Below are 22,764 nucleotides of genomic sequence, written 5' to 3' on the forward strand. Positions count from 1 at the left end.
TTTAGGATGAACAGGATTTTGGTAAGAGTTTCCACTCCTATCTTAAACTAGTGCTATAATGTAGGAAAGCAAAAGTATGGTCAGTTGGCCCCTTGGCGATCCCCCCTGAGACCCTTTCAGGGGAGGCTTGAGGTCATAACCATTTTCAAAATAACAACTAAGGTACCATTTTTTTCACTGACATCTTCACTGTTCCAAAACTAATGCTGGGTAAGACTACTAGTGGTGCCTTAGTACAAAGCAAGGCAGTGGCAGCAGACTCTACTGTGCTTACTTGAAAATGTCCTTGATGAAGCAGTAAAAACTTAATATTATTAATCTCAACTTTTGAGTATATGTTTAATTTTTAGAAATCTGCAATGAAATGAGAAGTATGCATAAAGTATGCTTTCGATGGAGGTGTGATTGTTGTCATGAGAGAAAGCATTTGTGAAATTGAGTTGTAAGCTGCTTGCTTCATAGGATGACTTTTTATTTGAAAGGACGACTGGTTTTTCACACTTGAGTATTTGCTGGTATTTTCTTGAAAATGAAGTGAGTTTGTCACTTCTAGGCAAGTGATAAAATTTAAGTGAAAATTAAGATTTTTAAAAAGTTGACAGTTTGAATTTAATAGCTTCTCAATACTTAAGACTTTTTGCATACTACCAGTAGTTAATAACTAAGTTTTTAAAAAATAATTTAAAATGTCATTTGGAAGATGGGCATAACTCAGCAAATCATATTTTCCAAATGACCGATCATGTTGTTGCAAAATAATGCAAGGGTAAAAGATCCTTTCAAAATACAAGTTACAACAATGGATTTTCACTTAATATAAAAAATTAATTGGTATGGTTTCAGATTCCAAGATGCAAAACTGTTCTTTAAAAAAAAAAAATCTACGTTTGTTGAGTGGTAGGGTTTGGATTTTTTTTTTTTTTTGGTGGTAATGGGGTTTGACTCTGGGTCTCACGCTTGCTAGGCATGGGCTTTGCCACTTGAACCACTCTCCAAGCCTTTTGTTGTGTCTTGGGAACTGTTTGCCCAAACTGGCCTCAAATCACAGTCCTCCTGATCTCTGCCTCCCAAGTAGCTAGGATTATAAGCTTGAGTCACTGGCACCCAGCTTTTTAAAAAAAATTTTTTTTTGGTGTGGTGATTTTTTTTCATGTGTTATTTATGTTAATATGAAAAAGCTACAGCCCATATAAATAAAAAAATCTTTGGGATCATCAGTAACTTTTTATGTTTTGTTTTTGGCTGTGCTGGGGCTTGAACTCAGGCCTCAAGTTTGCTAGACAGGTGCTCTACCATGAGCCACTCCACCAGCCCGATCAGTAATTTTAAGAGACAAAAAAAATTTGAGAGTTTAAGAGACCAAAAAATTGGAGAACCATTGGATCTGCCCTAATAAGCTCTTCACATCATCCAAATCTTCCAGTTAGGGTCTTCTGGAGAATTTATAAACGTTAGTTAGAGTTGATAATGGAAGAGCAATGACTTGGAGGGTTTGGGACAAGTTCTAGGAAAACTCTTGTTTTTAATCCTGACTGGGATATTTACTAACTGCAGCCTCAGGGAAGTTATGTGGTCTCCCTAAACCTGTTTTGACTTCATCTGTAAAAATAATATTACAAATAGATAATTGTGAAAATTCATTGACAATGAATGTAACATGCATAACTGCCTAGCATATCACAGTAAAATAAAACATTTCCAGGTAATATTTCAGGATTCTCCAGTTTATGTCCTCTTAATTAATTTTTGTTGAAGGTGGAATTTCTGATTTAAATGACAAACTCTCGAGCTGGTTGGTACTTTTGTCATAGTTATTAATAGGCTAAGACTTTGATTCGTTGGTATTCTGGTTTGTGGTATTGAGCCCTATCTATAAAACTATTATTTTTACATGTAACTGATGGGGGAGAGCAGAAGAGAAAGACACACACACACAACACACACAAACCTATTGGTAGTATTTAGCAGAGTTAAATGAAATCAAGGGAATAGAAATGGAATTTAGATAACATACAGCCATGAGTGATGAAGAGCTTTCTATGGAAGATGGGAAAGAGGTTCCTAAATATTGAACCCTTTTAAAATAGAGAGCTTTGCCGGCAAAGTGGCTCAAGCAATAAGATTGCCTGCCTAGCAAGAGTAAGGCCCTGTGTTCAAACCCTGGTGCTGCCAAAAAAAAAAAAAAAAAAATAGAGAGCTTACTGCTTACTTTAGTTTTTTTAAGTAAAGATCATATAACTAATACTTCAGTGCTTCTTGATTTGGGATTTATTGCCAGTCAAGTGGAACACATTTTGAGTTTGAGACTATGAATTGTTAAAACTATTTAAAAAGCCATTATCTGATTATTACATATAAGGTACTGTAGTAGTTAGATGCTGTGAAGGACAAAATGGGCCGTATAAAAGATGGGGTAAAAACTGCCTGTTACATACTCAGCTGTAACTGGTTTTATAGACAGATTATTTAGCTCTAAGTTTTCTGAAAATACTCCTTACTTACATTTACAGTACTGGGGTTTGAACCCAGGGCCTCGTTCTTGCTGGGTAGTTGCTTTACCACTTGAGCCACATCCTTGGCCCTAAAAATAACCCTTTTTTTTTTTTTTTTTTTTTTTTGGTGGTGGTAGAGTTTGAACTCAGGCCAACACTTTGAACCACTCTGCCAGTCCTTTTTTTTGTGTTGGGTTTTTTTCGAGATAGGATCTTTCAAACTATTTTCCTAGGCTGGCTTTGAACTGCAATCCTCCTGATCTCTGTCTCTTGAGTAGCTAGGATTACAGGCATGAACCACCAGTGCCTGGGTGAAAATAGTCCTTTTTAAAGCCACAAATTTGGGCAACTTGAAAATGTAAATGCCAGTTGTTTTAAAGATTATCATTGTTTATTTTTCAACCTAGGAATGAGAACGGTGCTAGGATTTTGCATGAACCTATACTCTCTGCTACTTCAGTTGCTTGAGCCTTGGAAAGGCTAGCCTGGGCAACATATCAAGACCCCAACTCAACTTAAAAAAAAAAAAGATTAAAAGAAAACATTTTCCTGTTCTAAATGTCCCTTTTATCTTGATTTAAGGCCACATTTTTACTAGCAGTGAGTTAAAAATTATAGACTGAATCCTCCACTCCTGGAATTTCCATTACAGTGATGAAAGAACCAGCAAATTAAAGTAATTCAAAGCCTCAAGAACCAAGTATGTCAGGAGAGTTGTAGTAGTGTACAGATCATTTCCTAATTTTTTTTTTAAAGTGGTACTGGTTTGAACTCAAGGCTTCATGCTAACTAGGCTCATTTCCTAATTTTTTTAAAGATGGGTAAATATTTGTCCATTGAAAACCTGAATAATAGAAGTGTATTTGTGGGATTCTTTTTTTTTTTTCCTTGCAGTACTGGGATTTGAACTCAGTACCTGTACTTTGAGTCACTCCATCAGCCGTTTTTTGTGATGGGTTTTTTTGAGATAGGGTCTTGTGAACTATTTGCCTGGGCTGGCTTCCAAGATCCTCCTGATCTCTGCCTCCAGAGTAGGTAGGATTGCAAGCGTGAGCCACCAGTAACCGCTATGTAGGACTCTTTTTTTTTTGCTGCTTTTAAATAATAGTGTCTAAAGAATCTGTTTGTATCCTGCCTTTTCAATTGTGTAAACTTTTTGACTGATTGGTTGGTTAGACAGGACCTGGGTATAAAGTAGAGTACCATATTTGCTGGCATATAAACTAAGATTATAACCCCTTGCTTCTAAAAAGATACTTCATTTTATACTCCCAGATTGTAGATGAAAGGATAAGTGTCAAAAACAAAAAAGTGAGTATTCTGTGTGAACTGCAGTGTTAAGTAAAGCCTACTGAGTGCACAAAAATCATGTTACCAGTATAATTACTACTCTAAAACACAGAAACCAACTAGGCTACCAAGATGTCAGTAATGGATTAGTGAAAGAAGTCAGTGTTCATTTCACAGTACCTCCTTGGTAGCCTATATAATCCACCTTTTAGATTCATTATTTATTTATTTATTTATTTATTTAATTCAGTTCCTTGTAGCTGTAGGGCTAATGTCTACAAACCTTCAGGCTCCTAGAAACCCTTTCCCTGACATGGCTTTCTTCATGACATGGCAATTTCATGTCTCTTTTTTGGTGGTACTGGGATTTGAACTCAGGGCCTTGTACTTCCTAGGCAGGCACTCTACAACTTGAGCCACTCCAGCAGCCATAATTATTTATGTTTTTAAAGACAGGGTTTTATTATTTTTTTTGGCAGTACTGGGGTTTGAACTCAGGGACTTAAACTTGCAAGGCAGGCACTCTGTCACTTGAGCTATTCCACCAGCCCTCATTATTTATTTTTTACCTTTTAAGAAATACGGGGAAGCTGAATGTGGTGATGAAACTTGTATTCCCAGCTACTAGGGAGTGGAGACAGGAGGATTGCTAGTTCAAGGCCAGCTTGAGTTAAGGGCAAAGATGGCCAGACCTTAGCTCAGAGACAATACAAACAAAAGAGCTAGAGGTTCAAGCAGTCACCTATTTGCCTAGAATGTGCAAGGCCCTGGCTTCAACACCCAGTACCACCAAACAAAAATAAAAGAAGGAAATAAGGAAGGATATGTTGGGGAGACTGAGGCTAGAGGTTTGCATGATGCATAGTGAGTTCCAGGCTAGCCTGGGGTATAAGGAATATGGATGTATAAGCTACATAAAATTGCTCCTGGAAATTAAAAAACAACAACAGAAAATTCAGTCAACAAGCCTACCAGCTATTTTAGTAAATGTCAAAAAGTTGACAGGGGCTGGTGAAGTGGCTCAAATGGTAAAGTGCCTGGCTAATAAACACAAATTAGTGAGTTCAAACCCTAGTTCCACAAAAAAAAAAAAAGGGCACAATATAGCTTATAAGGTATCACAATGAAGAAAATGACTGTATTACTAAGAGCAATGTATGGTTTCAATGCAGTCCCCATTGAAATTCCAATGACAGTCTTCACAGAAATAGAAAAAACAATTGTAGAATTCATTTGGAAGCACAAAAGGCCGGAGATAGCTAAAGCAGTCCTCAGCAAAAAGCAATACTGGAGGTATTACAGTTCCAGATTTCAAATTATACTAGAGAGCCACAGTAACAAACCAACAAGGTATTGGCACAAAAACAGACACAAACAAAAACTAAAAAACTTGAACACCAAAAGAACAAATAACCTAGGACAAATGAATGAGACATTATCAAAGGAAGTACAAATGGCCAATAAATAAATGAAAAATGTTCAACAACTTTTTAGTCATAGGGGAAACACAAATCAAAGCTACATTGAAATTCCATTTCACCATAGTCAGAAGGACTATCATCAAAACAAAACAGCTGGGCAGGAGGCATAGGTAGGGGGATCTCCAGCTTGGAGGGGAGATTGGGGGAATGGGAGATCGTGTCTGAAAAATAACTAAAGCAGAAAAGGACTGGGCTAACAGTGGCTCAAGTGGTAGAGCGCCTGCCTACAAAGTGTGAAGCCCTGAGTTCAAATCCCATTGCTGCAATAAATAAATAAATAAATAAGGACTGGAGATAGGGCTGAAGTGATAGAGTGCCTACCTAGCAAGAGCAAGGCCCTGAGTTCAAAATCCTAGTTCTGCTGGAGAGGGTGGGAACAAATGCTGGTGAGATGCCCAGAGGAAACCATTATCCACCGTTGATGGGATGTAAATTACTGCATCTACTATGGAAAACCATATGGAAGTTTCTCAAAAAGCTAAAAATAGAACTGCTGTATGACCCAGCTTTACCATCCCTGGATATAGCTGGTATGTGCAAGGATCTAAGTTAGTGTACAATAGACATTTGTGTTTATTGCAGCACTATTCACAGTAACCAAGTTAATGGAATCAGCCTAGGTGCGCATCATTTAGTGAATGGGATAAAGAAAATGTGGCGAATTGGTATTTTAAAAAAGGGCAAAAACACCTGTTTGCTAAACTACTTGGAAGTTACACTTTTAACATTTCTACTAAACATTTCATGCATTTCCTAAGAGTAAATGTTTTCTCCTATATACTTATTACACCATTATCTTTTTAAGAAAATTGAAAGTAGATCTTGAATATCCTCTAGTATCTTGTCCATATTCAAATATTTCATTCGTCCCCAGTTAATAGCTTTTTTTGTGAACCAGAGTTCACTTCAGAGTGTGAGCCATTCTACCAACCCTTTTTGGTGTTAGGTATTTTCCAGGTAGGATCACTCAAACTACCTGCCTGGGCTGGTTTTGAACCATGACTGTTCTGCTCTCTGCCTCCTTAGTAGCTAGGATTATAGATGTGAGCTACTGGTGCTTGGCTTTAGTTTCTTTTAATCTAGTATTAAAAGTAACTAATTTATCTGTGTGTTTGGCATTGACTTTTTTTTTGGGTGTGCTGAAGTTTGAACTCAGGGCCTCATACTTGCTAGTCAGGCACCCTGCTACTTGAGTCACTCCACTAGTCCCTGGCATTGACATTTTTAAAGGAATCAGCTTAGTTATCTTATGGAATGTTCTATGGCCTGAATTTGTCTGCTTATTACCTTATAGAATGTCTCACCTTTGGATTTATCTCATTATTTCCTTGTAGCACTCAGTTTTTTCTCTATTGCTATATTTCCTATAAACTTCAAGTTAAATTTTAAATGTTTGATTTAATTCAGATTAAACATTATTGTCAGTAATATAAAGATTTTGGCCCTTGTTTTTACAAAAGAAGACAGAAAATAGCTAATGACCAATACTTGGATTGTTAAGTCAGTTTGAGTGAATTATTTCAACTTGCTATCCTAAGGACTGGGAATGTAACTCAGTGGTAGAGTGCTTGCCTAGCATATGCAAAGTCCTGGGCTTGATTCCCACATCTCAAGAAAAACAGAAAAGAAAAAAAATTACTATCATAAACTCTGGCTTTTGAGGTATCGAGCTACTAATACAACTTTTTTTTTTTCCTCCCTCAGTACTGAGGTTTGAACTCAGAGCCTTCACCTTGAGCCACACCACCAGCCCAATTTTTTGTGATAAGGTTTTTTGAGATAGGGTCTCAGGAACTGTTTGTCTGGGCTGGCTTCAAATTGTGATCCTCCTGATCTCTGCCTCCTGAGTAGTTAGGATTACAGGCGTGAGCCACCCATGCAGGCAATGTAACTTTTTAAGTTGACATAAAACCATAAGACTTTTTAGAAAGAAAACAGAAATAGGCTCTCCTGTATCATTTTTGGCTCACTGCCCTCTGAGAATATGATTTAGACATCAAAGAAACACAAAGCAAAAGCAATCCCTAGAAGAATTGAAAAAGGGCCACAACTAGGAAGATTTTAGAAATGAGTATTAAATGACAGGACTTGAAAAATTATTCATTGGTCAATACTGATAGTAACAGCAAGAACCATAATATTAGGGGCTTAAGATGCTCCAGTTTTATTTGTTCTTGGGCAAAAATATGTGTGGCACAAAAGTCAGGTAATTTTGAAGATAAAATCAAGTTTTGCAGGTAGATGATTTTAGGGTGAAACAAGCTAGGTGTATATGAGTTTTATAGAAATGCTTTTTTGCTTTTCAAGATGTAACCATTTGAACAGTTCAAAGTATCTTTGTTCTGCTATTGCAGAAAGGATAATTATTTTAAAAATAAATCATGATTACTTGTGCATAAAATATGGGAGGAGTTAAAAATTTCTCCCTTATTCAAAACATAGTTTGTAGAGGGTTTCTTAATCCAGGCAATTTGACTTCTTTTTTTTTTTTTTTTTTTTTTTTTGGCATTTCTGGAGTTTGAACTCAGGGCCTTGTAGTATTGACATGTTGAGCAGGATAATCCCCAGCCTTACCTATACGTTGCAGAATATTTAGTAGTAACCCTGGCCACTATACACTAGATAAGATGTCATTATCACCCCTCCTTACTCCCATCTCAGTTGTGACTATCAAAAATATCTCCAGATGTTGCTAAATGTCTTCTCCAATGCAAAATTGACCCTGTTTGAGTACCCCTTAGATAAAATCCAGTGTCATCAATAAAGATTCTTTAATGGCATCTTTTATGAACTAGGTTTTCTTCTACATAAGCTAGGTACAGTTGTTGAATCTCCTCTGCAGATATATTTTACCACATGGGAAGTACCTAATATTTGTTGGAGAATATTGAAATATGATTAATTTGTTTAGCTTTGTTGAAAATTTTATTGAAAATAGAAATGAGCTCTTTATTTGCAAGTCAAGGCATATGTTTTTTACTGTATGTAAATATTTCCCTTCCTCCCATGTCCATCATAGGGGTTTTTTTTGGAAAAGAGTCTTATTAGCTCTGTACTATAGATAGCGTTTGTGGGGGTTTTGAACTCAGGGCCTTGTGCTTGCTAGGAAGGCACTCTTACCACTTGAGCCACTCTGTCAGCCCTTTTTTTGTGATGGGTTTTTCAAGATAGGGTTTCTTGAAATAATTGCTTGGGGTTTGCTTCAAACTGCCATCTGTAGCTAGGATTACAGGTGTGAGCCACTGGCACCTGGTGTTTGATATCTTTATAATAATCTGTATCCTAGTGGTCAAGAAAAGATGTTTTTGGGGCATAGGTCAAGTGATAGAACACTTGTCTAGCATGCACAAGATATTGGATTCAATCTCCAACACTGCAGAGAAAAGAACAGATGATCTTAAAAAATTATTTGGGAAAAAACCACTTGGTAAAAGGCTTGATTAAATGTGTCCCCTTGTTTAGGCTTTGATTGTTTCATTATATTGTCCCTAAAATTTTGTAGCCAGGTGTGGTGGTTCACATCGGAAAGCAGAGATTGGGTATAGTTTGAGGCCAGCTTGGGCTCAAAAAATAAGCTGGGCATGGTGGTGCACGCCTGTTATCCCAGCCACAAGGGAGGCATAGGTTGCAAGATTGTGGTCTGAGGCCATCCTAGGCAAAAACTTTTGTAAGCCCCTATCTGAAAAGAAAAAAAAAAACCTAAACTAAAGCAAGAAGGGATGGGGGTGTGGCTCAAATGGCAGAGCACCTGTATAGCAAGCACAAGGCCCTGAGTTCAAACCCCAGTATGGGAAACAAAGGAAAATAAATTTCTTAACCTTATGTAAGTTATGTCAATAAAGAAATGATCTACTTATCTTACTGGGGAAAGGAAAGGCATACATACAGCTTGGTAGTATAAATGTGATAGCAGTAGTCATTGTATAATCACTGTAAATTGTAAAAGTAAAACATTTCAAGAAAAATTTCAGAAGAAATTTTTTTATCTTTTTCTAAGACATATTATTTGTGGATATGTAATGGAGCAAAACTGATGATAGCTACTAATTCTTGGGGATTGCTTTGGAGGTAGTTTATATTTAAAATGAGCCGAAAGGCCTCTAGCATCTAGATGGTGGCCTTGAATATCACTCTTCACCAGTATTCTGTCGTGAAATGGCTGCTTATGGGTCTGGGGTAGAAAATGTATGAAATGAGCTTGTAAGATTCATTTTTTGTGGTCCTGGGTTTGAACTCAGGGCCTATACTGTGTGTGAGCATTCCACCAGCCTTTTTTTGTGATTGGTTTTTTCAAGATAGGATCTTGCGAACTGTATGTCTGGGCTGGCTTTGAACCTCGATCCTCCTGATCTCTGCCTCCTGAGTACTAGAATTACAGGCACCTGGCTGTTTGTCTTTTTGTTTTTTGAAACAGTCTCACCGTGTAGTCCAGGCTAGCTTCAAAACGCACCATTCAACGCACCATTCATCATGCATCATTGGCTTAATTTCTATAATCCCAGCTACTTAGGAGGCAAAGATCAAGATTGAGGTTTGAGGCCAGCCCAGACAAAAAACAAGACCCTTGTCTCAAAAATACCCAACACACAAACACTCCACACTGGTGGAGTGGCCCAAGTGGGAGAATGCCTGCCTAGCAAGCATGAGACCCTGAGTTGAAACTCCAGTATTGTCACAAAAGGAAAAGAAAAAAAAAAATTCACTATCTTCCTGCTTCACCAGCAGGTATGCACCACCAGTGCCAGTTCAAGCTTTCCTCCTTCTTGGGGGTGGGCAGTAGTTTTCTGGGTGGTTTGAACTCAGGGCCTCACGCTTGCCAGGCAGACACTCTACCACTTGAGCCACTCCGTCAATCCCAAACTTTTAATGTGTTGTCTAGGTACTAGCCTTTAATTTCTGAAATTCACATTTCAGAATGCCAGTTTTTAGAAGAAATAAGAATGTCCCTAAATGAAAGATCAAACTTCAGTGTTTTTTAAAAGCAGAATAAGTATCCAAGCCTCTTTCATTTTTGTGGAACCTGGGGTTTGAACTCAGGGCCTTGTGCTTGTTAGGCACTCTGCCACTTCAGCCACATCTCTTGGCCCCAGCCTCTTCTTTATAGCAAAATAATACATTTATTCCTTGTGAGAAATTACAGGTTTTTGGTGTACAAAAAGATTAAATGTAAGTGAAATGATAGTTGTGAAAGATTTGTGCTTTTTTTTTTTTTTGGTGATACTGAGGTGTCACGCTTGCTAGGCAGATGCTTAAGTGCTTGAGCTTCTAGCCCTTTCTGCTCTGGTTTTTTGTGGATAAGGTCTCACTCTTTCCCTGGACTGACTTAGACTTTGATCTTCCTATTTTGTGCTTCCTGCCATTGCTGGGATGACAAGGATGAGTCACCATACCCAGTTTTTTCCTTTGAGATTGGGTCTCACAAACTTTTTTGTCCAGGTTGGCAGGGAACTGTGATCCTCCCTATCTCAGCCTCCCACATAGCTTGGGGTGACAGGTGTGTGCCCTGCATCCAGCAATTAGCCAAGATGGGATCTGCCAAACTGTTTACCCTTGAGTTGCTATCCTCTGGATCTCACTCAGCCTTCTAAATAGCTAGAATTACAGCTGTGAGCCACTCTTCCTAGCTAGATTGGTACATTTTAATACTGCATATTCAGTAATTCTGTTGTCTTTGGTCAAAAATAGTTGAAAGAAGACTGTACGTACCACTTGAAAGGCCACAGGAAGTAATTCTTGAGCATCTGAGTAGAATTATTAAATACAGCATTTCATCATATTCCTGAAGGTTTTTTTTTTATGGGGGGGGGTGCAGTCCTGAGATTCAAACCAGGACCTCCTGCTTGCTAGGCAGGTTTTCTAGCCCCTGAGCCTAGCTCCTGTTCCTTTCTGCTTTCATTAGTTTTGGGCTAGGATCTTTTGTTTTTGCTCTGGCTGGCCTGGGCTGTAATTCTCCTGTTTGTTCAGGCTGGAGGCATAGCTCAAGTGGTAGAGTGCCTGCTTTGCAAGTGCAATGCTCTGAGTTCAAACCCCAATCCCACCAAAAAAAAAAAGTCCTATTTATGCTTCTTGCATAGCGCGGATTACAGGTGCTCAGCTATTGGTTGGGATGATGTCTCACTAACTTTTTACCCACTATGACTTTGAACCATGATCCTCCAATCTCTGCCTCCTGAGTAGCTGTAATTACAGGTGTGAGCCACTACATTCCTGGTCCATCACTGACAATATTTTGATAACCGGAAAGCTACGAGGAGGATGCTAAATTTTTATTTTCCATTTTTAAGTTTGCCAAGTATTTACTTTAGGCTGATACCTCTCATGGCCTATCTTTTGAACCTAAGCTTTGTAGATGCTGAAGTGAAAAGAATTGGTTACATTCTGAGATAACAGTCTAGGTCAGAATCAAAGATTATGTGCTTAAAAGAAACTTGGTCTCAATGTCTTTCAGAGATGTTTTATGTATAAGTGTAAAATATGCTCTGTCAGCAGTCTTTTTGCTGGTTTGACCAAGCTTATTGGTTAATTCCATCTTCTGTGCTGTAAAAAACATGAAAAATACTTCTTGATAAGCTGAATTTTCTTTCCACTTTGAGTATTTTAATTATGTTGGCTTCTTGGCAGTACTTGCACCTGAGTAAAGGAGTTTTCTCACTACATTAAAAAGTAGTTAGAGGCGGGTGCTGGTGGCTCACACCTGTAATCCTAGCTACTCAGGAGGCAGAGATCAGGGGGATCATGGTTTGAAGCCAGCCGGACAAAGAGTTTGCAAGACCCTGTCTCGAAAAATCCTGCACAAAAATAGGGCTGGTGAAGTCCCTGAATTCAAGCCCTAGTACCACCAAAAAAAAAAAGGGTAGTTAAAAAATATCTTACTTTGCCATTTCAATTTTTTTTAAGAGTTACTGTTTCATGGGAGGAATAACATAATTTGCCTTTGATCAGCGGACGGCAATTTTCAGTATTCTTATTTAAAATTCATTGTTTGAGCAAATAAAGAACTCAGTATCTCTCTGTCTCTTTCTTTCACTTTGAGACAGTCTTCCTCTATGTAGCCCTGACTGGCCTCAAACCCACAGTCATCCTCCCTCAGTCTTTAAGTGCTGGGATTCCAGGCACAAGTTTGCATCACCATGCCTGGCTAGAACTCAGTCTCTCAAGATATTATAAATACTTGAGATAGAAGATCAGCCTTTTGGATATGCTATTAAAATATTCAGACATGACATTGGAGACTACAGCTTGTATTCAAGTAGCTCTACTTATTTCAAAGGAAAGTTGTCTACGATTGCTTAACATATGTGTGGAGAATTTGCTTATAGCTGGTCAGAACTGAAAGATGGTCCTTGGAAAACATCTGTAGAGGTTATCACCTACACTTTATATTATTATTCTTCTGGGTATTTAATATTTATGCATTTATTATCTGTTGACTAAACAGTGGCATAAAATTAGGAAAAAAGTTTATAATATCACATTTTTTTTACTAGAACTAGACCAGAAAATAAAGGGACATGTGTTTTGTGGTTCACTCAAAGAATGTCTGATATATTTTTTATTTAAATTCAGTTTCTGGCTAGCCTTGTCTTGTATATACCTATATGTTAAATATGAAAATAAGAGAATTTGCAGTAATATTTAGATTTTATTTCCTCCCTCTTTGTGGTTTTAGTTTGGAAAGACAGGTATAATTGAAATAGAAGATTAGAGGCCAGTTAGAATCTAATTAAGCACTTTATCCATTAAAATTATAGTTTCCAAACTAGGTGCCTGGTTATAGCTCACTGGGGTATTATAGGATAGTTTAAATTTTCAAAGGAAACATCGCCATCTGTTGGCCATTGCCCAAACTACTGCTGTCAGTTTTATGGACCTAACTGCTTAATAAACAGAATAGTTAGGTTGGTTGTTTTGCTTTCAGTTTGTAACTACGACACTAAGGGTACCCAGAGCCTTTGCATTGACAGCTTTGAGCATTGAGCATACTACTACTCTCATTCCAAGACAAAGAAACTACCCTTAGTCAGCTAATATTATAGAACAGAATAGTAGCAGAGTTGTAGGCTTTATTTTTAAAAGAGTTGTGTAACATAGACTGTGTTTTCAAATTAAAGGTAGATTCTAAAATCATGATAGAGTAAGTAGCTTCCAGAATTTTGTAGACTAGAAGTACAAGATAGTAGTAGGACTAGAACAAGAGTATGATAAGTGAGTTTCTCATTTTAGGTACAAAATTTAGGCAGAATTTAAAGGAAAAAAAGTCTCAATAATCACTAAGTAGTGTTTTAACACATTTTACTTGATTTATTATTTTTTTGTGGTGCTCTGGATCAAACTCAAGCCCTTGCACATGCTAACCAAGAGCTCTATCTCCGAACTATATCTGGATCTAGCCCTAAACACATCATTTAAAAAAGATAGGTATTAATGCAAAAACAATTCATAATGAACAAAATACTAATTTTAAAGACTGGATACCACCTATACTTGCATGGCTCACTCACCTTACCCTAACCATGGCCCTGGGTATTGCATCTTAAACTTTTATAATCTTGATTATTAAAGAACTTGCCATGGAAGGGATTCTAGTATTCAAGAATATTCTAATATCCAAGAATTTTTTTTTAAGATTTTTAAAAATTTTTTTTGTGGAACTGGGGTTTGAATCCATGGCAGATACTCTACACTTGATCCATACCTCCAGTCCATTTTGCTCTGGTTATTTTGAAGATGGGGGAATCTCATGAACTATTTCCCCAGGCTGGCTTCAAACCTTGATCCTGATCTCAGCCCTCCCAAGTAGCTAGGTTTGCAGGCATGAGCTACTGGCATCTGGCTAAAAGTTGTAATTCTTACCCCTAGGCACAGGGTACTAATGGAGTCAAGAATCCAATTCCATATTTTGTATAAAATTATTTCTCCAGTTCTTAGGTCAATATCTTATTAAACTTTTTTTTCTTGTAGCATGGCGGACACCGACTTGTTTATGGAATGTGAGGAGGAGGAGTTGGAACCATGGCAGAAAATCAGTGATGTTATCGAGGACTCTGTAGTTGAAGATTATAATTCAGTGGATAAAACTACTGCAGGTAACAAACGCTTTTGATCTCAGATTATTGTTTAATGAAATTGAATGGTGTTTTGGTTCAGAAAGCATGAGGTGGAAAAATACTTTAGGAATCCAGGGATGCCTTATTGTGGCTTTGGTAATCACCTTCTTTTCCTTGCTCTAGCCTGTGAATACCTCAGTTTCCTTATCCATAAAGCTAGGAAAAAACTCTACTTGATTAATTAAAAGCGTTGAGAGGTTGGGTTAACTAATGTTCATCAAACACCTAGCAATCCTCTTACTAAATGATGCATGAACAAGAATGTTAACTGGCAGTGTGTGTCAGAGTTGATTTATGTATTCAGTCAAATATAAGTTCCCATAGTCTTGATTATTTGTTTGTTTTACTTGAACTTGGTTTCCTTTGTGAGCTGAGCAGAAATTGCTTTGTGTCTGCCTTCATGGACAGTTTACAAACTGAGGCTTGTTAGCATCTCTTTTGTAAAGGTGATATTGCAGGGTTAAATCCTAGATTGCCCTGAATTCAGAAAATGAGTGGCAGTTCCTCTTTTCTCCTAGATTGTACCAGTTGCTCTCTATTTTTTTTTATCTTCCTTGCCTTGAAATCTGAAGATGGCATTGATACAGGCTGAAAAAGGACCCAGTAGAGATGATAATGAACTTTTGAGTCTTAGAGATTTGTTAGAACTATATAAGCAAGGCCATAATTAACCATAAAATGTGAGTTAAAGAAGAAGGAATGGTGTCTAAATGGTGGACTGAGTGGACTGAGAGACAATCAGGAGAAGAAATCAGGGGGATAGTTGAATTTATGAATGAAACAGGAAATTTTCTGGCTGTAGAGGCCCACAACAAGATGAAAAGGGAACATTAGAACAGTATCCTTTAGTGTCATCTGTCCCTATCTCCAAGTGACTGTGCCTCCCCTTCCCCACAGTTTCTGTGAGCCAGCAGCCAGTCTCGGCTCCAGTGCCCATCGCTGCCCATGCTTCTGTTGCTGGGCATCTCTCTACTTCCACCACCGTTAGTAGCAGCGGGGCACAGAACAGCGACAGTACAAAGAAGACTCTTGTCACACTAATTGCCAACAACAATGGTAAGTGGGATTACTGGGAAAATCTGGGCTAGACAGGGTAAGAGAATAAAAAAGGTCTTAGGGATAGTTGTATCTGTTTGGCTAGATGCTGATGTGGTTCTACTAGTTGGACAATGACTTTAGTAACATATCCTCTGATGAAGGTAATTCTGTAGGTGGTCTTACTCCTTTTAAGCTAGTGTTGAATTGATACTAGTGTTTAAAGTCAGAGGCCAGCGGATTCTTGCTGCTGATAATTTCTAGGAGAGAAGATTAAACCCAGCATTCCTGACTTTTACAGAGATCTGGGGTTGTCGGTTGGTTGGTTGGTTTTGCTTATATATGTTTTTAATTACAGGCGGCCTATTCATTTGGTAAAAATTTTCTCAGGGTAGCTTTGTTCTGTATTTTCTCTGGTAAATTCATTTGGTTATTGATTCCTACATATGAAAGATAGGGTAATTGTCCACCAGAAGGAAATGGTGAAGGAGTAGTATTTTTAGTGCACTTATTGATTAGAAAGGCTAAATAGTATTGGTTTTTGTTTCATTATTGGTAACTGTTTCTGCACTCTAAAGATGAGTTATTGGCAAGTTAAGTTTCGAGAATTAATGAAAATAGGCACTTTCATAGACTTAATGCGTTTTTTTGAGGGACTTTTAATTATTTTATTTCCTTTCAGAATAAACGTTAGGACTATAAGAATAATATGTGTGTTGTAGAATGACTAGAAAACAAAGTGAAAAGGAAGAAAAAAAATTTAACTGTTATCCCACCTATTTGTAATATTTTTACTGTACATATACTTTTATATACCTCTGTTTGTTGTGTATGGTGATAACGCTTTTTACAAAAATGGGATCATACAGCACTGGAGCATGGCTCAAGTGGTTGAATGCTAGCATGAGGCTCTACACTCAATCCCTAGTACTGCCCCCAAAATGGGGGAGGGATCATACAAACTATATTACTCTTTGTATACATTTTTCCCTTCACACTTACATCTTCTCATTTCAGTAAGTAGTTACAACATTTTTGATGACTGACTATATTTTCCATTTTATTAATTTATTAACAATAGGTTGCAAAAGGGTTTGTTGTTATTTTAGGCAAGCTCTTTACCACTTGAGCCACTCTGCCAGCCCTTGTTTTATTTTAAAGAACTACAGCGAATATATCTGTCTCTGTGTCTTTTCTTACACCCTTAATTATTCTGAGAATGTAATGCTAAAAGTCATATTGTTGGATAGAAGGTCATCACAGTTTTCAATGATTTGCTCAGTATTGTTTCTAGATACGACTATCTAGAAAAGTTTATATTTCCTTTATAGGAATTCATGGCTTGCTTATATTTGGATAGGACCATTTATGTATGTACTCCCTTATTGTTGGACATTTATTAGTGTTCCAGTTTTTCATGAATATAGCAGCACTGTGGTGAACATTCTAGCCTTTGCCTACTATGTAAGTATCTCTGTAAGCATAAAGTCTTAAGAGATGAGATTACTAGGTTAAGCACTTACAACTTGGTAGACATGATATCAAGTTGCTTCAATAGGTGCTTCTAAATAAGTAACCACCGATAGGTCTTTCCTCATATTGTTATCAACATTAGTTGTTACCAGACTTTTAAATCTTTATATTTTTCAATTTTGGGGTATTGAAGATATGACTGATAGCTCATGGGAAATCCTTACTTTTAAAAACTTTACTAGTAAGAACCCAGATGTATAAAGATGAAGCACCCCTTATGTAGAGATCCACGCTGGATCTTTCTGCCTCAGCCTCCCAAGTGCTGGGATTATAGGCATGTACCACCATGCCTGGATAATGTATTATACCATTTTTAAAAGCTCAAAAATAGCTAGATGTGTATCTCAAGTGGTAGAGCCCCTGCCTAGTGAGCACAAAGCCCTGCATTCCAACCCAATACTGCCCAAAGGCTCAAAAAGAGAAACAACTAAAGTAAGTTATGGAGCATGTGTAGTAAAACTAGTTATTAAAAAAGCAAAAGAGCTGGGCACTGTTGGCTCACACCTAGCTTCTTGGGAGGCTGAGATCAGGAGTCTTAAGGTTGAAGGCCAGCCTGGACAAATAGTTCACAAGACCCCATCTCCAAAATAACCAGAGCAAAATGAACTGGAGGTATGGCTCAAGTGGTAGAGTGCCTGCTTTGCAGTTGCAAAGCCTTGTATTCAAATCCCTGACCCACAAAAAAAAAAAAAACCCAAAATGATAATCATAAATTTATGAAAGTGGTAAGAATTAGAGTCCTTTGATAGTACTCAAATTGGTCCAGTCCTAAGCTGAGTGGTAGATTTAAGAGTGCTTGTTTATCATTATACTTTGCAACTTAAATTTATGTAACATTTTATGTGGTAATTATAAAAAAAATCAGTGGAGATGGCTTATTTTTGGGGAGGACGACCCAGTTTTTCCTTATGCTCCAGAATCAATCTGTCTCTCTCTCTGTCTCTCTCTCTCTCTCTCTCTCTCTCCCTTCTTCCTTTCCCTCTCTTCTTTCCTCCCCCCACTTTTTTGGTGGGGTTGAGTTTTGAACTCAGGACTTTGTGTTTGTAAAGCAGGTGCTCTATCACTTGAGCCACATCTCCAGCCCATTTTCTTATGGTTCTTTTGGAGATGGAACCTCATGAACTATTTGCCCAGACTGGCCTCAAGCCGTAATCCTCCCAATCTCTGCCTCCCAAGTAACTAGGATCACAGGAATGAGCCACTGACACCTAGTTCAGAATCTCTTGTTTCATGGAAGATGATTTCTTTTTTTTTTTACTATTCATTAATTAGTCACACAGGACATAAATTTCAGGGCACCATAATGCCCAATTTTCTTGTGTGTCAATGGTTTTATTCTAGTTGGACAGATTAGTTTTCAAACATTTACCCTGAGAACAAGAAATGTATGAAAAGGAATGCTTATGAAAGTCTCAGGAATAGCCAAAAAAAAAAAAAAAAAAAAATCTTACCAAGATAGTATGAGGTACTGGTTTAAGGATAGACAGAACAATAGAATACAACTGAGAGTCCAGAAATAAGCCCTCACTTTTATGAGGGCTTGTTTTTCAATAGTTTTCCAATACTTTTTCAACAAAGGTGTCAAGATAGTTCAATGGGGAAAGAATATTTTTTTCAACAAATGAATTGAGGTATTTTTTCTATACAAAAAAGAATGAAATTATTACCTATGCTTTACTTCATATACAAAATTAAAAGTATTAAAAATCATGACTATAACAAATACTTGACATCAACTTATACAGAGAAAGGTCTGTTGTGGCTCACAGTTTTTAAGGTTTCAATATATGGTTGGTTGACCCCATTGCTTTGGGTCCTGTGGTGACATGTCATGGTGGAAGCATTTGGCAGAGCAAAACTATTTTGAGGTTTCACAGTCCTCTTCAAGGGCATGCCCCCATCCCCCGCAGTGACATTCAGACCTCCCACAAGACCCCACCTCTTAAATTTTCCACCACCTCCCAATATTGCCAACCTGGAAACCAAGTCTTAACACATGGGCCTTTGGTAGACACTTATCCAAACCATAGCAAACAGATCAAAGGTGTTTAAGAACTAAAACTGTAAAGGTCTTAGAAGAAAACATAGGCCTGAATCTTTATGACCATGGTCTAGGTGATGGGTTTTTAAATATGTTGCCAAAGGTATGAGTAACCAAACAAAGAAGTGGGCTTTATGAAAATGCTTCAAAAGATACAGTTAAGAAAATGAAAAGGTAACCCTCTGAGTGAGAGGTAAAATTTACGAATCATAATATCCAATAAGGAACACATTTAACATATGTAAGAACTACTACAACCTAATAAATAAAAAACAAGTAACCTAATTCAAAAATGAACAAAAGACCTGAATAGGCATTTACAAAAAATACATACAAATGGCTAGTAAACACATCAAAATATCATTAGTTATTAGGGAAATACAAATAAAACACAATGAGATACCACTTCACACTTGCTAAGATGTCTTTATCAGCCATAAAGGCATCCATTTTCAAGAAAATGGATGGAACTGGAAATCATCATGTGAAGTGAAATAAGCCAGACTGAGAAAGACAAATATCATATGTTCTGTCTCATATGGAAAATCTAGACGTGTTTGGGGAGTGGGAACCAGTGGGCGGGGGAAGAGTGAAAGGAGAGGGTGAAGGGAGGGTAAATATGATTGAAGTACTTCATATACATGTATAATATGAGAATAATTAAACTCGTTAAAAATTGTTTAAAAGGGAAGAGGGGATAAAAAAGCAATGGAGTGAATTTGATCAAAGTACTTTATATACATGTGTGGAAATATCACAGTGACACCCCTTTATACAATTAATAAATGCTAATAAAAAAGAAAAAGCTATCCTATTATTATGGAAAATAACATGTTTTAAAGAATGTGGAGAAATTGAAACTGTCTTAAATTGGTGAGAATGTAAAATGGTATGGCTGCTTTAGAAAACAGTTGATCTCAAAAAGTTGAACATAGAGTTACTTTATGACCCATCATTTCTAGCTATATACCCATGAAAATTGAAAATGTGTTCACACAAAAACTTGTGCACCAGTGTTCTTAGTAACGTTTATAACGTTATAGTCCAAAGTTGAAGTAACCTGATGGGTAAACAGATCAGCAAAATGTGGTATATTCATTCAGTGAAATATTATCAGAACATAAAAAGAAATGAAATACCAGTACTCATATGTTATAACAGAAGTGAAAGGAGCCAGACAGAAAAGGTCACATGCTATATGATGCCACTTATTAAATGTTTAGATTCATAGCAAATAGATTAGTGATTGCCAAGGGTCAGGTGAGAAAAGAACAATGAATAGCTGCTAATGGATTTGGAATTTTTCTTTTTGCAACAAGCAAAATGGTCTGAAATTAAATAGTGGCGATGGTTGCACAATCTCGTGAATATACTAAAAGCCACTACGTTGTACATTTTAAATGGGTAATAGGTGGATTATATTTCAATAAATCTGGGGATTTGGGACAGTTTTGTATGTATGTTTTGTTTAAGAAAGCTTAAGGTATACAGTTTTGGAACATTATTACTATTCTTTTTATTTTCTTTTGAGTCTGTTACTCAGTATTTAAAAATTATTCCCATAGTTAGGACTGAGTGTATGTTTGCAAAGGAAAGAAACAATATGATATGAAATAGACTATTGCTTAATTTTGAGCTGTAAGTAATAATACAAATTTCTTACTGTATAACTGTGGTTTTCAACTTCTATTGCATTTTGCTCTCTTTCACCAGTCTTTAAGGATATGTAAAGGTAAACTTAAAAGAAAAAAATCAAGGCCTTCATGTTTACAAAACAAGTAATATATTGTGAGAGAAGCTGCAGTCTCTTTTCCTTATTTAGTTTATGGCAGTGGTACTTAGTTTATATGAAAATAGACTTAGAGCCACATATGTGATTGTATAATTCTCTTATAGACTCTTTGTTTTTGTTTTGTTTTGCATTTTGTTTGTTTTTTTGAGGTACTGGGGCTTGAACTCAAGGCCTACACCCCGGACTGCCTTTGAACTGCAGTCCTCTTGATCTCTGTCTCCTCCTAAGTAGCTAGGATTATAGGTGTGAGCCACTGGTGCCCAGCTTAAAGGCTCTTTTTTTTAAGCCCCAGAATTCTGATTGCCTCTCTCATCCTCTAGAAGTAGAACTTTGTAAGACATCTGAATCACCAGAATTTCTTTGATGAAAGGCTAAGATTGTAGAAATTGTTTAAAATGCTTCTAAAGTAATGCTTCTCACTTGCCTGCCTAGCAAGTGAGAGGCCCTGAGTTCAGAACCCAGTCCTTCCATAAATAAATAAATAAAATAACTTCTAAAATAAAAGTACTTCTAAATGTTTATTCTAAATAAGTATATTTTAATGTACCCAGTAAGAGCTGCCATATTCTGCCTTTCTATTGAATCATGGATCTAATCTGGACTTAGAAACTCATTTTTTTTTTTTTTTTGGTAAAGTCTTAATCTACCAAAATTTAAAAACAACCCTTATGTGAGAGAGAATATTTACTGAAAACATTGGATTAGCATTCTTACTGTGCATGTGTGTATGTGTGTATGGTATGGGGGTTTGAACTCAGGGCCTCAGGTTTGCTAGGCAAGTGCTTTATTATTGTTTAGCCCCTGTTAGCATTCTTTTTTCCCCTTCCCTGAGTGCTAGGGATCAAACCCAGGGCCTTCTACATGCTAGGCATGTGCTGTTCCACTGAGTTACATATACCCCCAGCCCTTCTGTTGCCATTCCTTTTTTTTTTTCTTCTTTTGCTGTACTGGAGTTTGAACTCAGGGCCTCACACTTGCTAGACAGGCAGGTGGTCTAGCACTTGAGACACACTGCCAACTGTTTTCTATGTTGGTTATTTTCAAGATGAGGTCTTGAGAACTATTTGCCTGGGATGGCTTTGAACTGTAATCCTCCTGTTCTCTGCCTCCTGGGTGCTAGGATTACAGGCATGAGCCACTGGCGTCCAGCTCTTCCTATGTTTAATTAGGTTGTTGAGGCAATGATTATCTTAAGAACTTTTAGGTTAAAAGTAAATAAGAAATAAGTCCTGGCACTTAAGTTAACGACTAGAAAATATATCTTTTATAGTACATATTTTTTGACTATTTTCTTTTTTGGGAGGGTATTAGACCCAGGGCCTCTTGTTTGCTAGGCAAGTGCTCTGCCACTTTAACTACATCCCCCAGACTTCAGCCATTAATTTCAAAGGTATAAAAAGAGCTGGACAGAACCTGTAATATTGAACACTAAGAGATAGATATGCTCATTAATTGTACTTTGTAACCTGAGTTAGTCAAGCTCTGAAAAATACACACAACTTCAAATTTGAATTCTGAGTATTTTACATTAAAGAATTATTTATATTTTTAGGAGTGATTTCACTTTTTCTTTATCTTACATAAATAAATAATTGATATATATTGTGGCTCAAGTGGTAGAGTTCCTTCCTAGCAAGAGTGAGGCCCTGAGTTTAAACCCTAGTACTGCCCAAAGGAAAACAAAAAAAGAAATACTGAAATATTTACAGATGATATGTTCTAAAACTTGTTTCAAAATAGTATGAGAATTTGTAAATGAGTGGGAGGTACAGCAGGATTGGCCATGAATTGATAATTATTGAAGGTAGGTGATGGGAATGTGGGCATTTATCATACTGTTTTATTTTTGTTTTGGGTACTGGGATTTGAACTCAGGGCTTACACCTTGAGCCACTCCACTAGCCTTTTTTGTGATGGTTTTTTTAAAGATAGGGTCTCATGGAACTATTTGCCCAGGCTGGCTTTGAACCACGATCCTCCTGATCTCTGCCTC

At 37.1% G+C, this 22,764-nt stretch overlaps 1 protein-coding gene across 6 annotated transcripts in view; it reads left to right on the top strand.

The window, feature by feature from the left end:
* The window catches only part of Pogz (pogo transposable element derived with ZNF domain), a 48,554-nt gene that overhangs the window by 1,807 nt on the left and 23,983 nt on the right, over nt 1–22,764 (top strand). For 4 of the 6 annotated variants that reach the window (XM_074048119.1, XM_074048116.1, XM_074048118.1 and 1 more), the window contains exons 2-3: nt 14,225–14,349; nt 15,268–15,426. In XM_074048119.1, coding sequence (XP_073904220.1) covers nt 14,226–14,349; nt 15,268–15,426 — 283 coding nt within the window. In that variant the 5' untranslated portion in view covers nt 14,225. The remainder of the gene's footprint in view (nt 1–14,224; nt 14,350–15,267; nt 15,427–22,764) is intronic. The other 2 variants (XM_074048121.1, XM_074048120.1) reach the window with 1 other exon arrangement.

Source organism: Castor canadensis, chromosome 11, assembly GCF_047511655.1.
Source record: "Castor canadensis chromosome 11, mCasCan1.hap1v2, whole genome shotgun sequence".
NCBI lineage: Eukaryota > Metazoa > Chordata > Mammalia > Rodentia > Castoridae > Castor > Castor canadensis.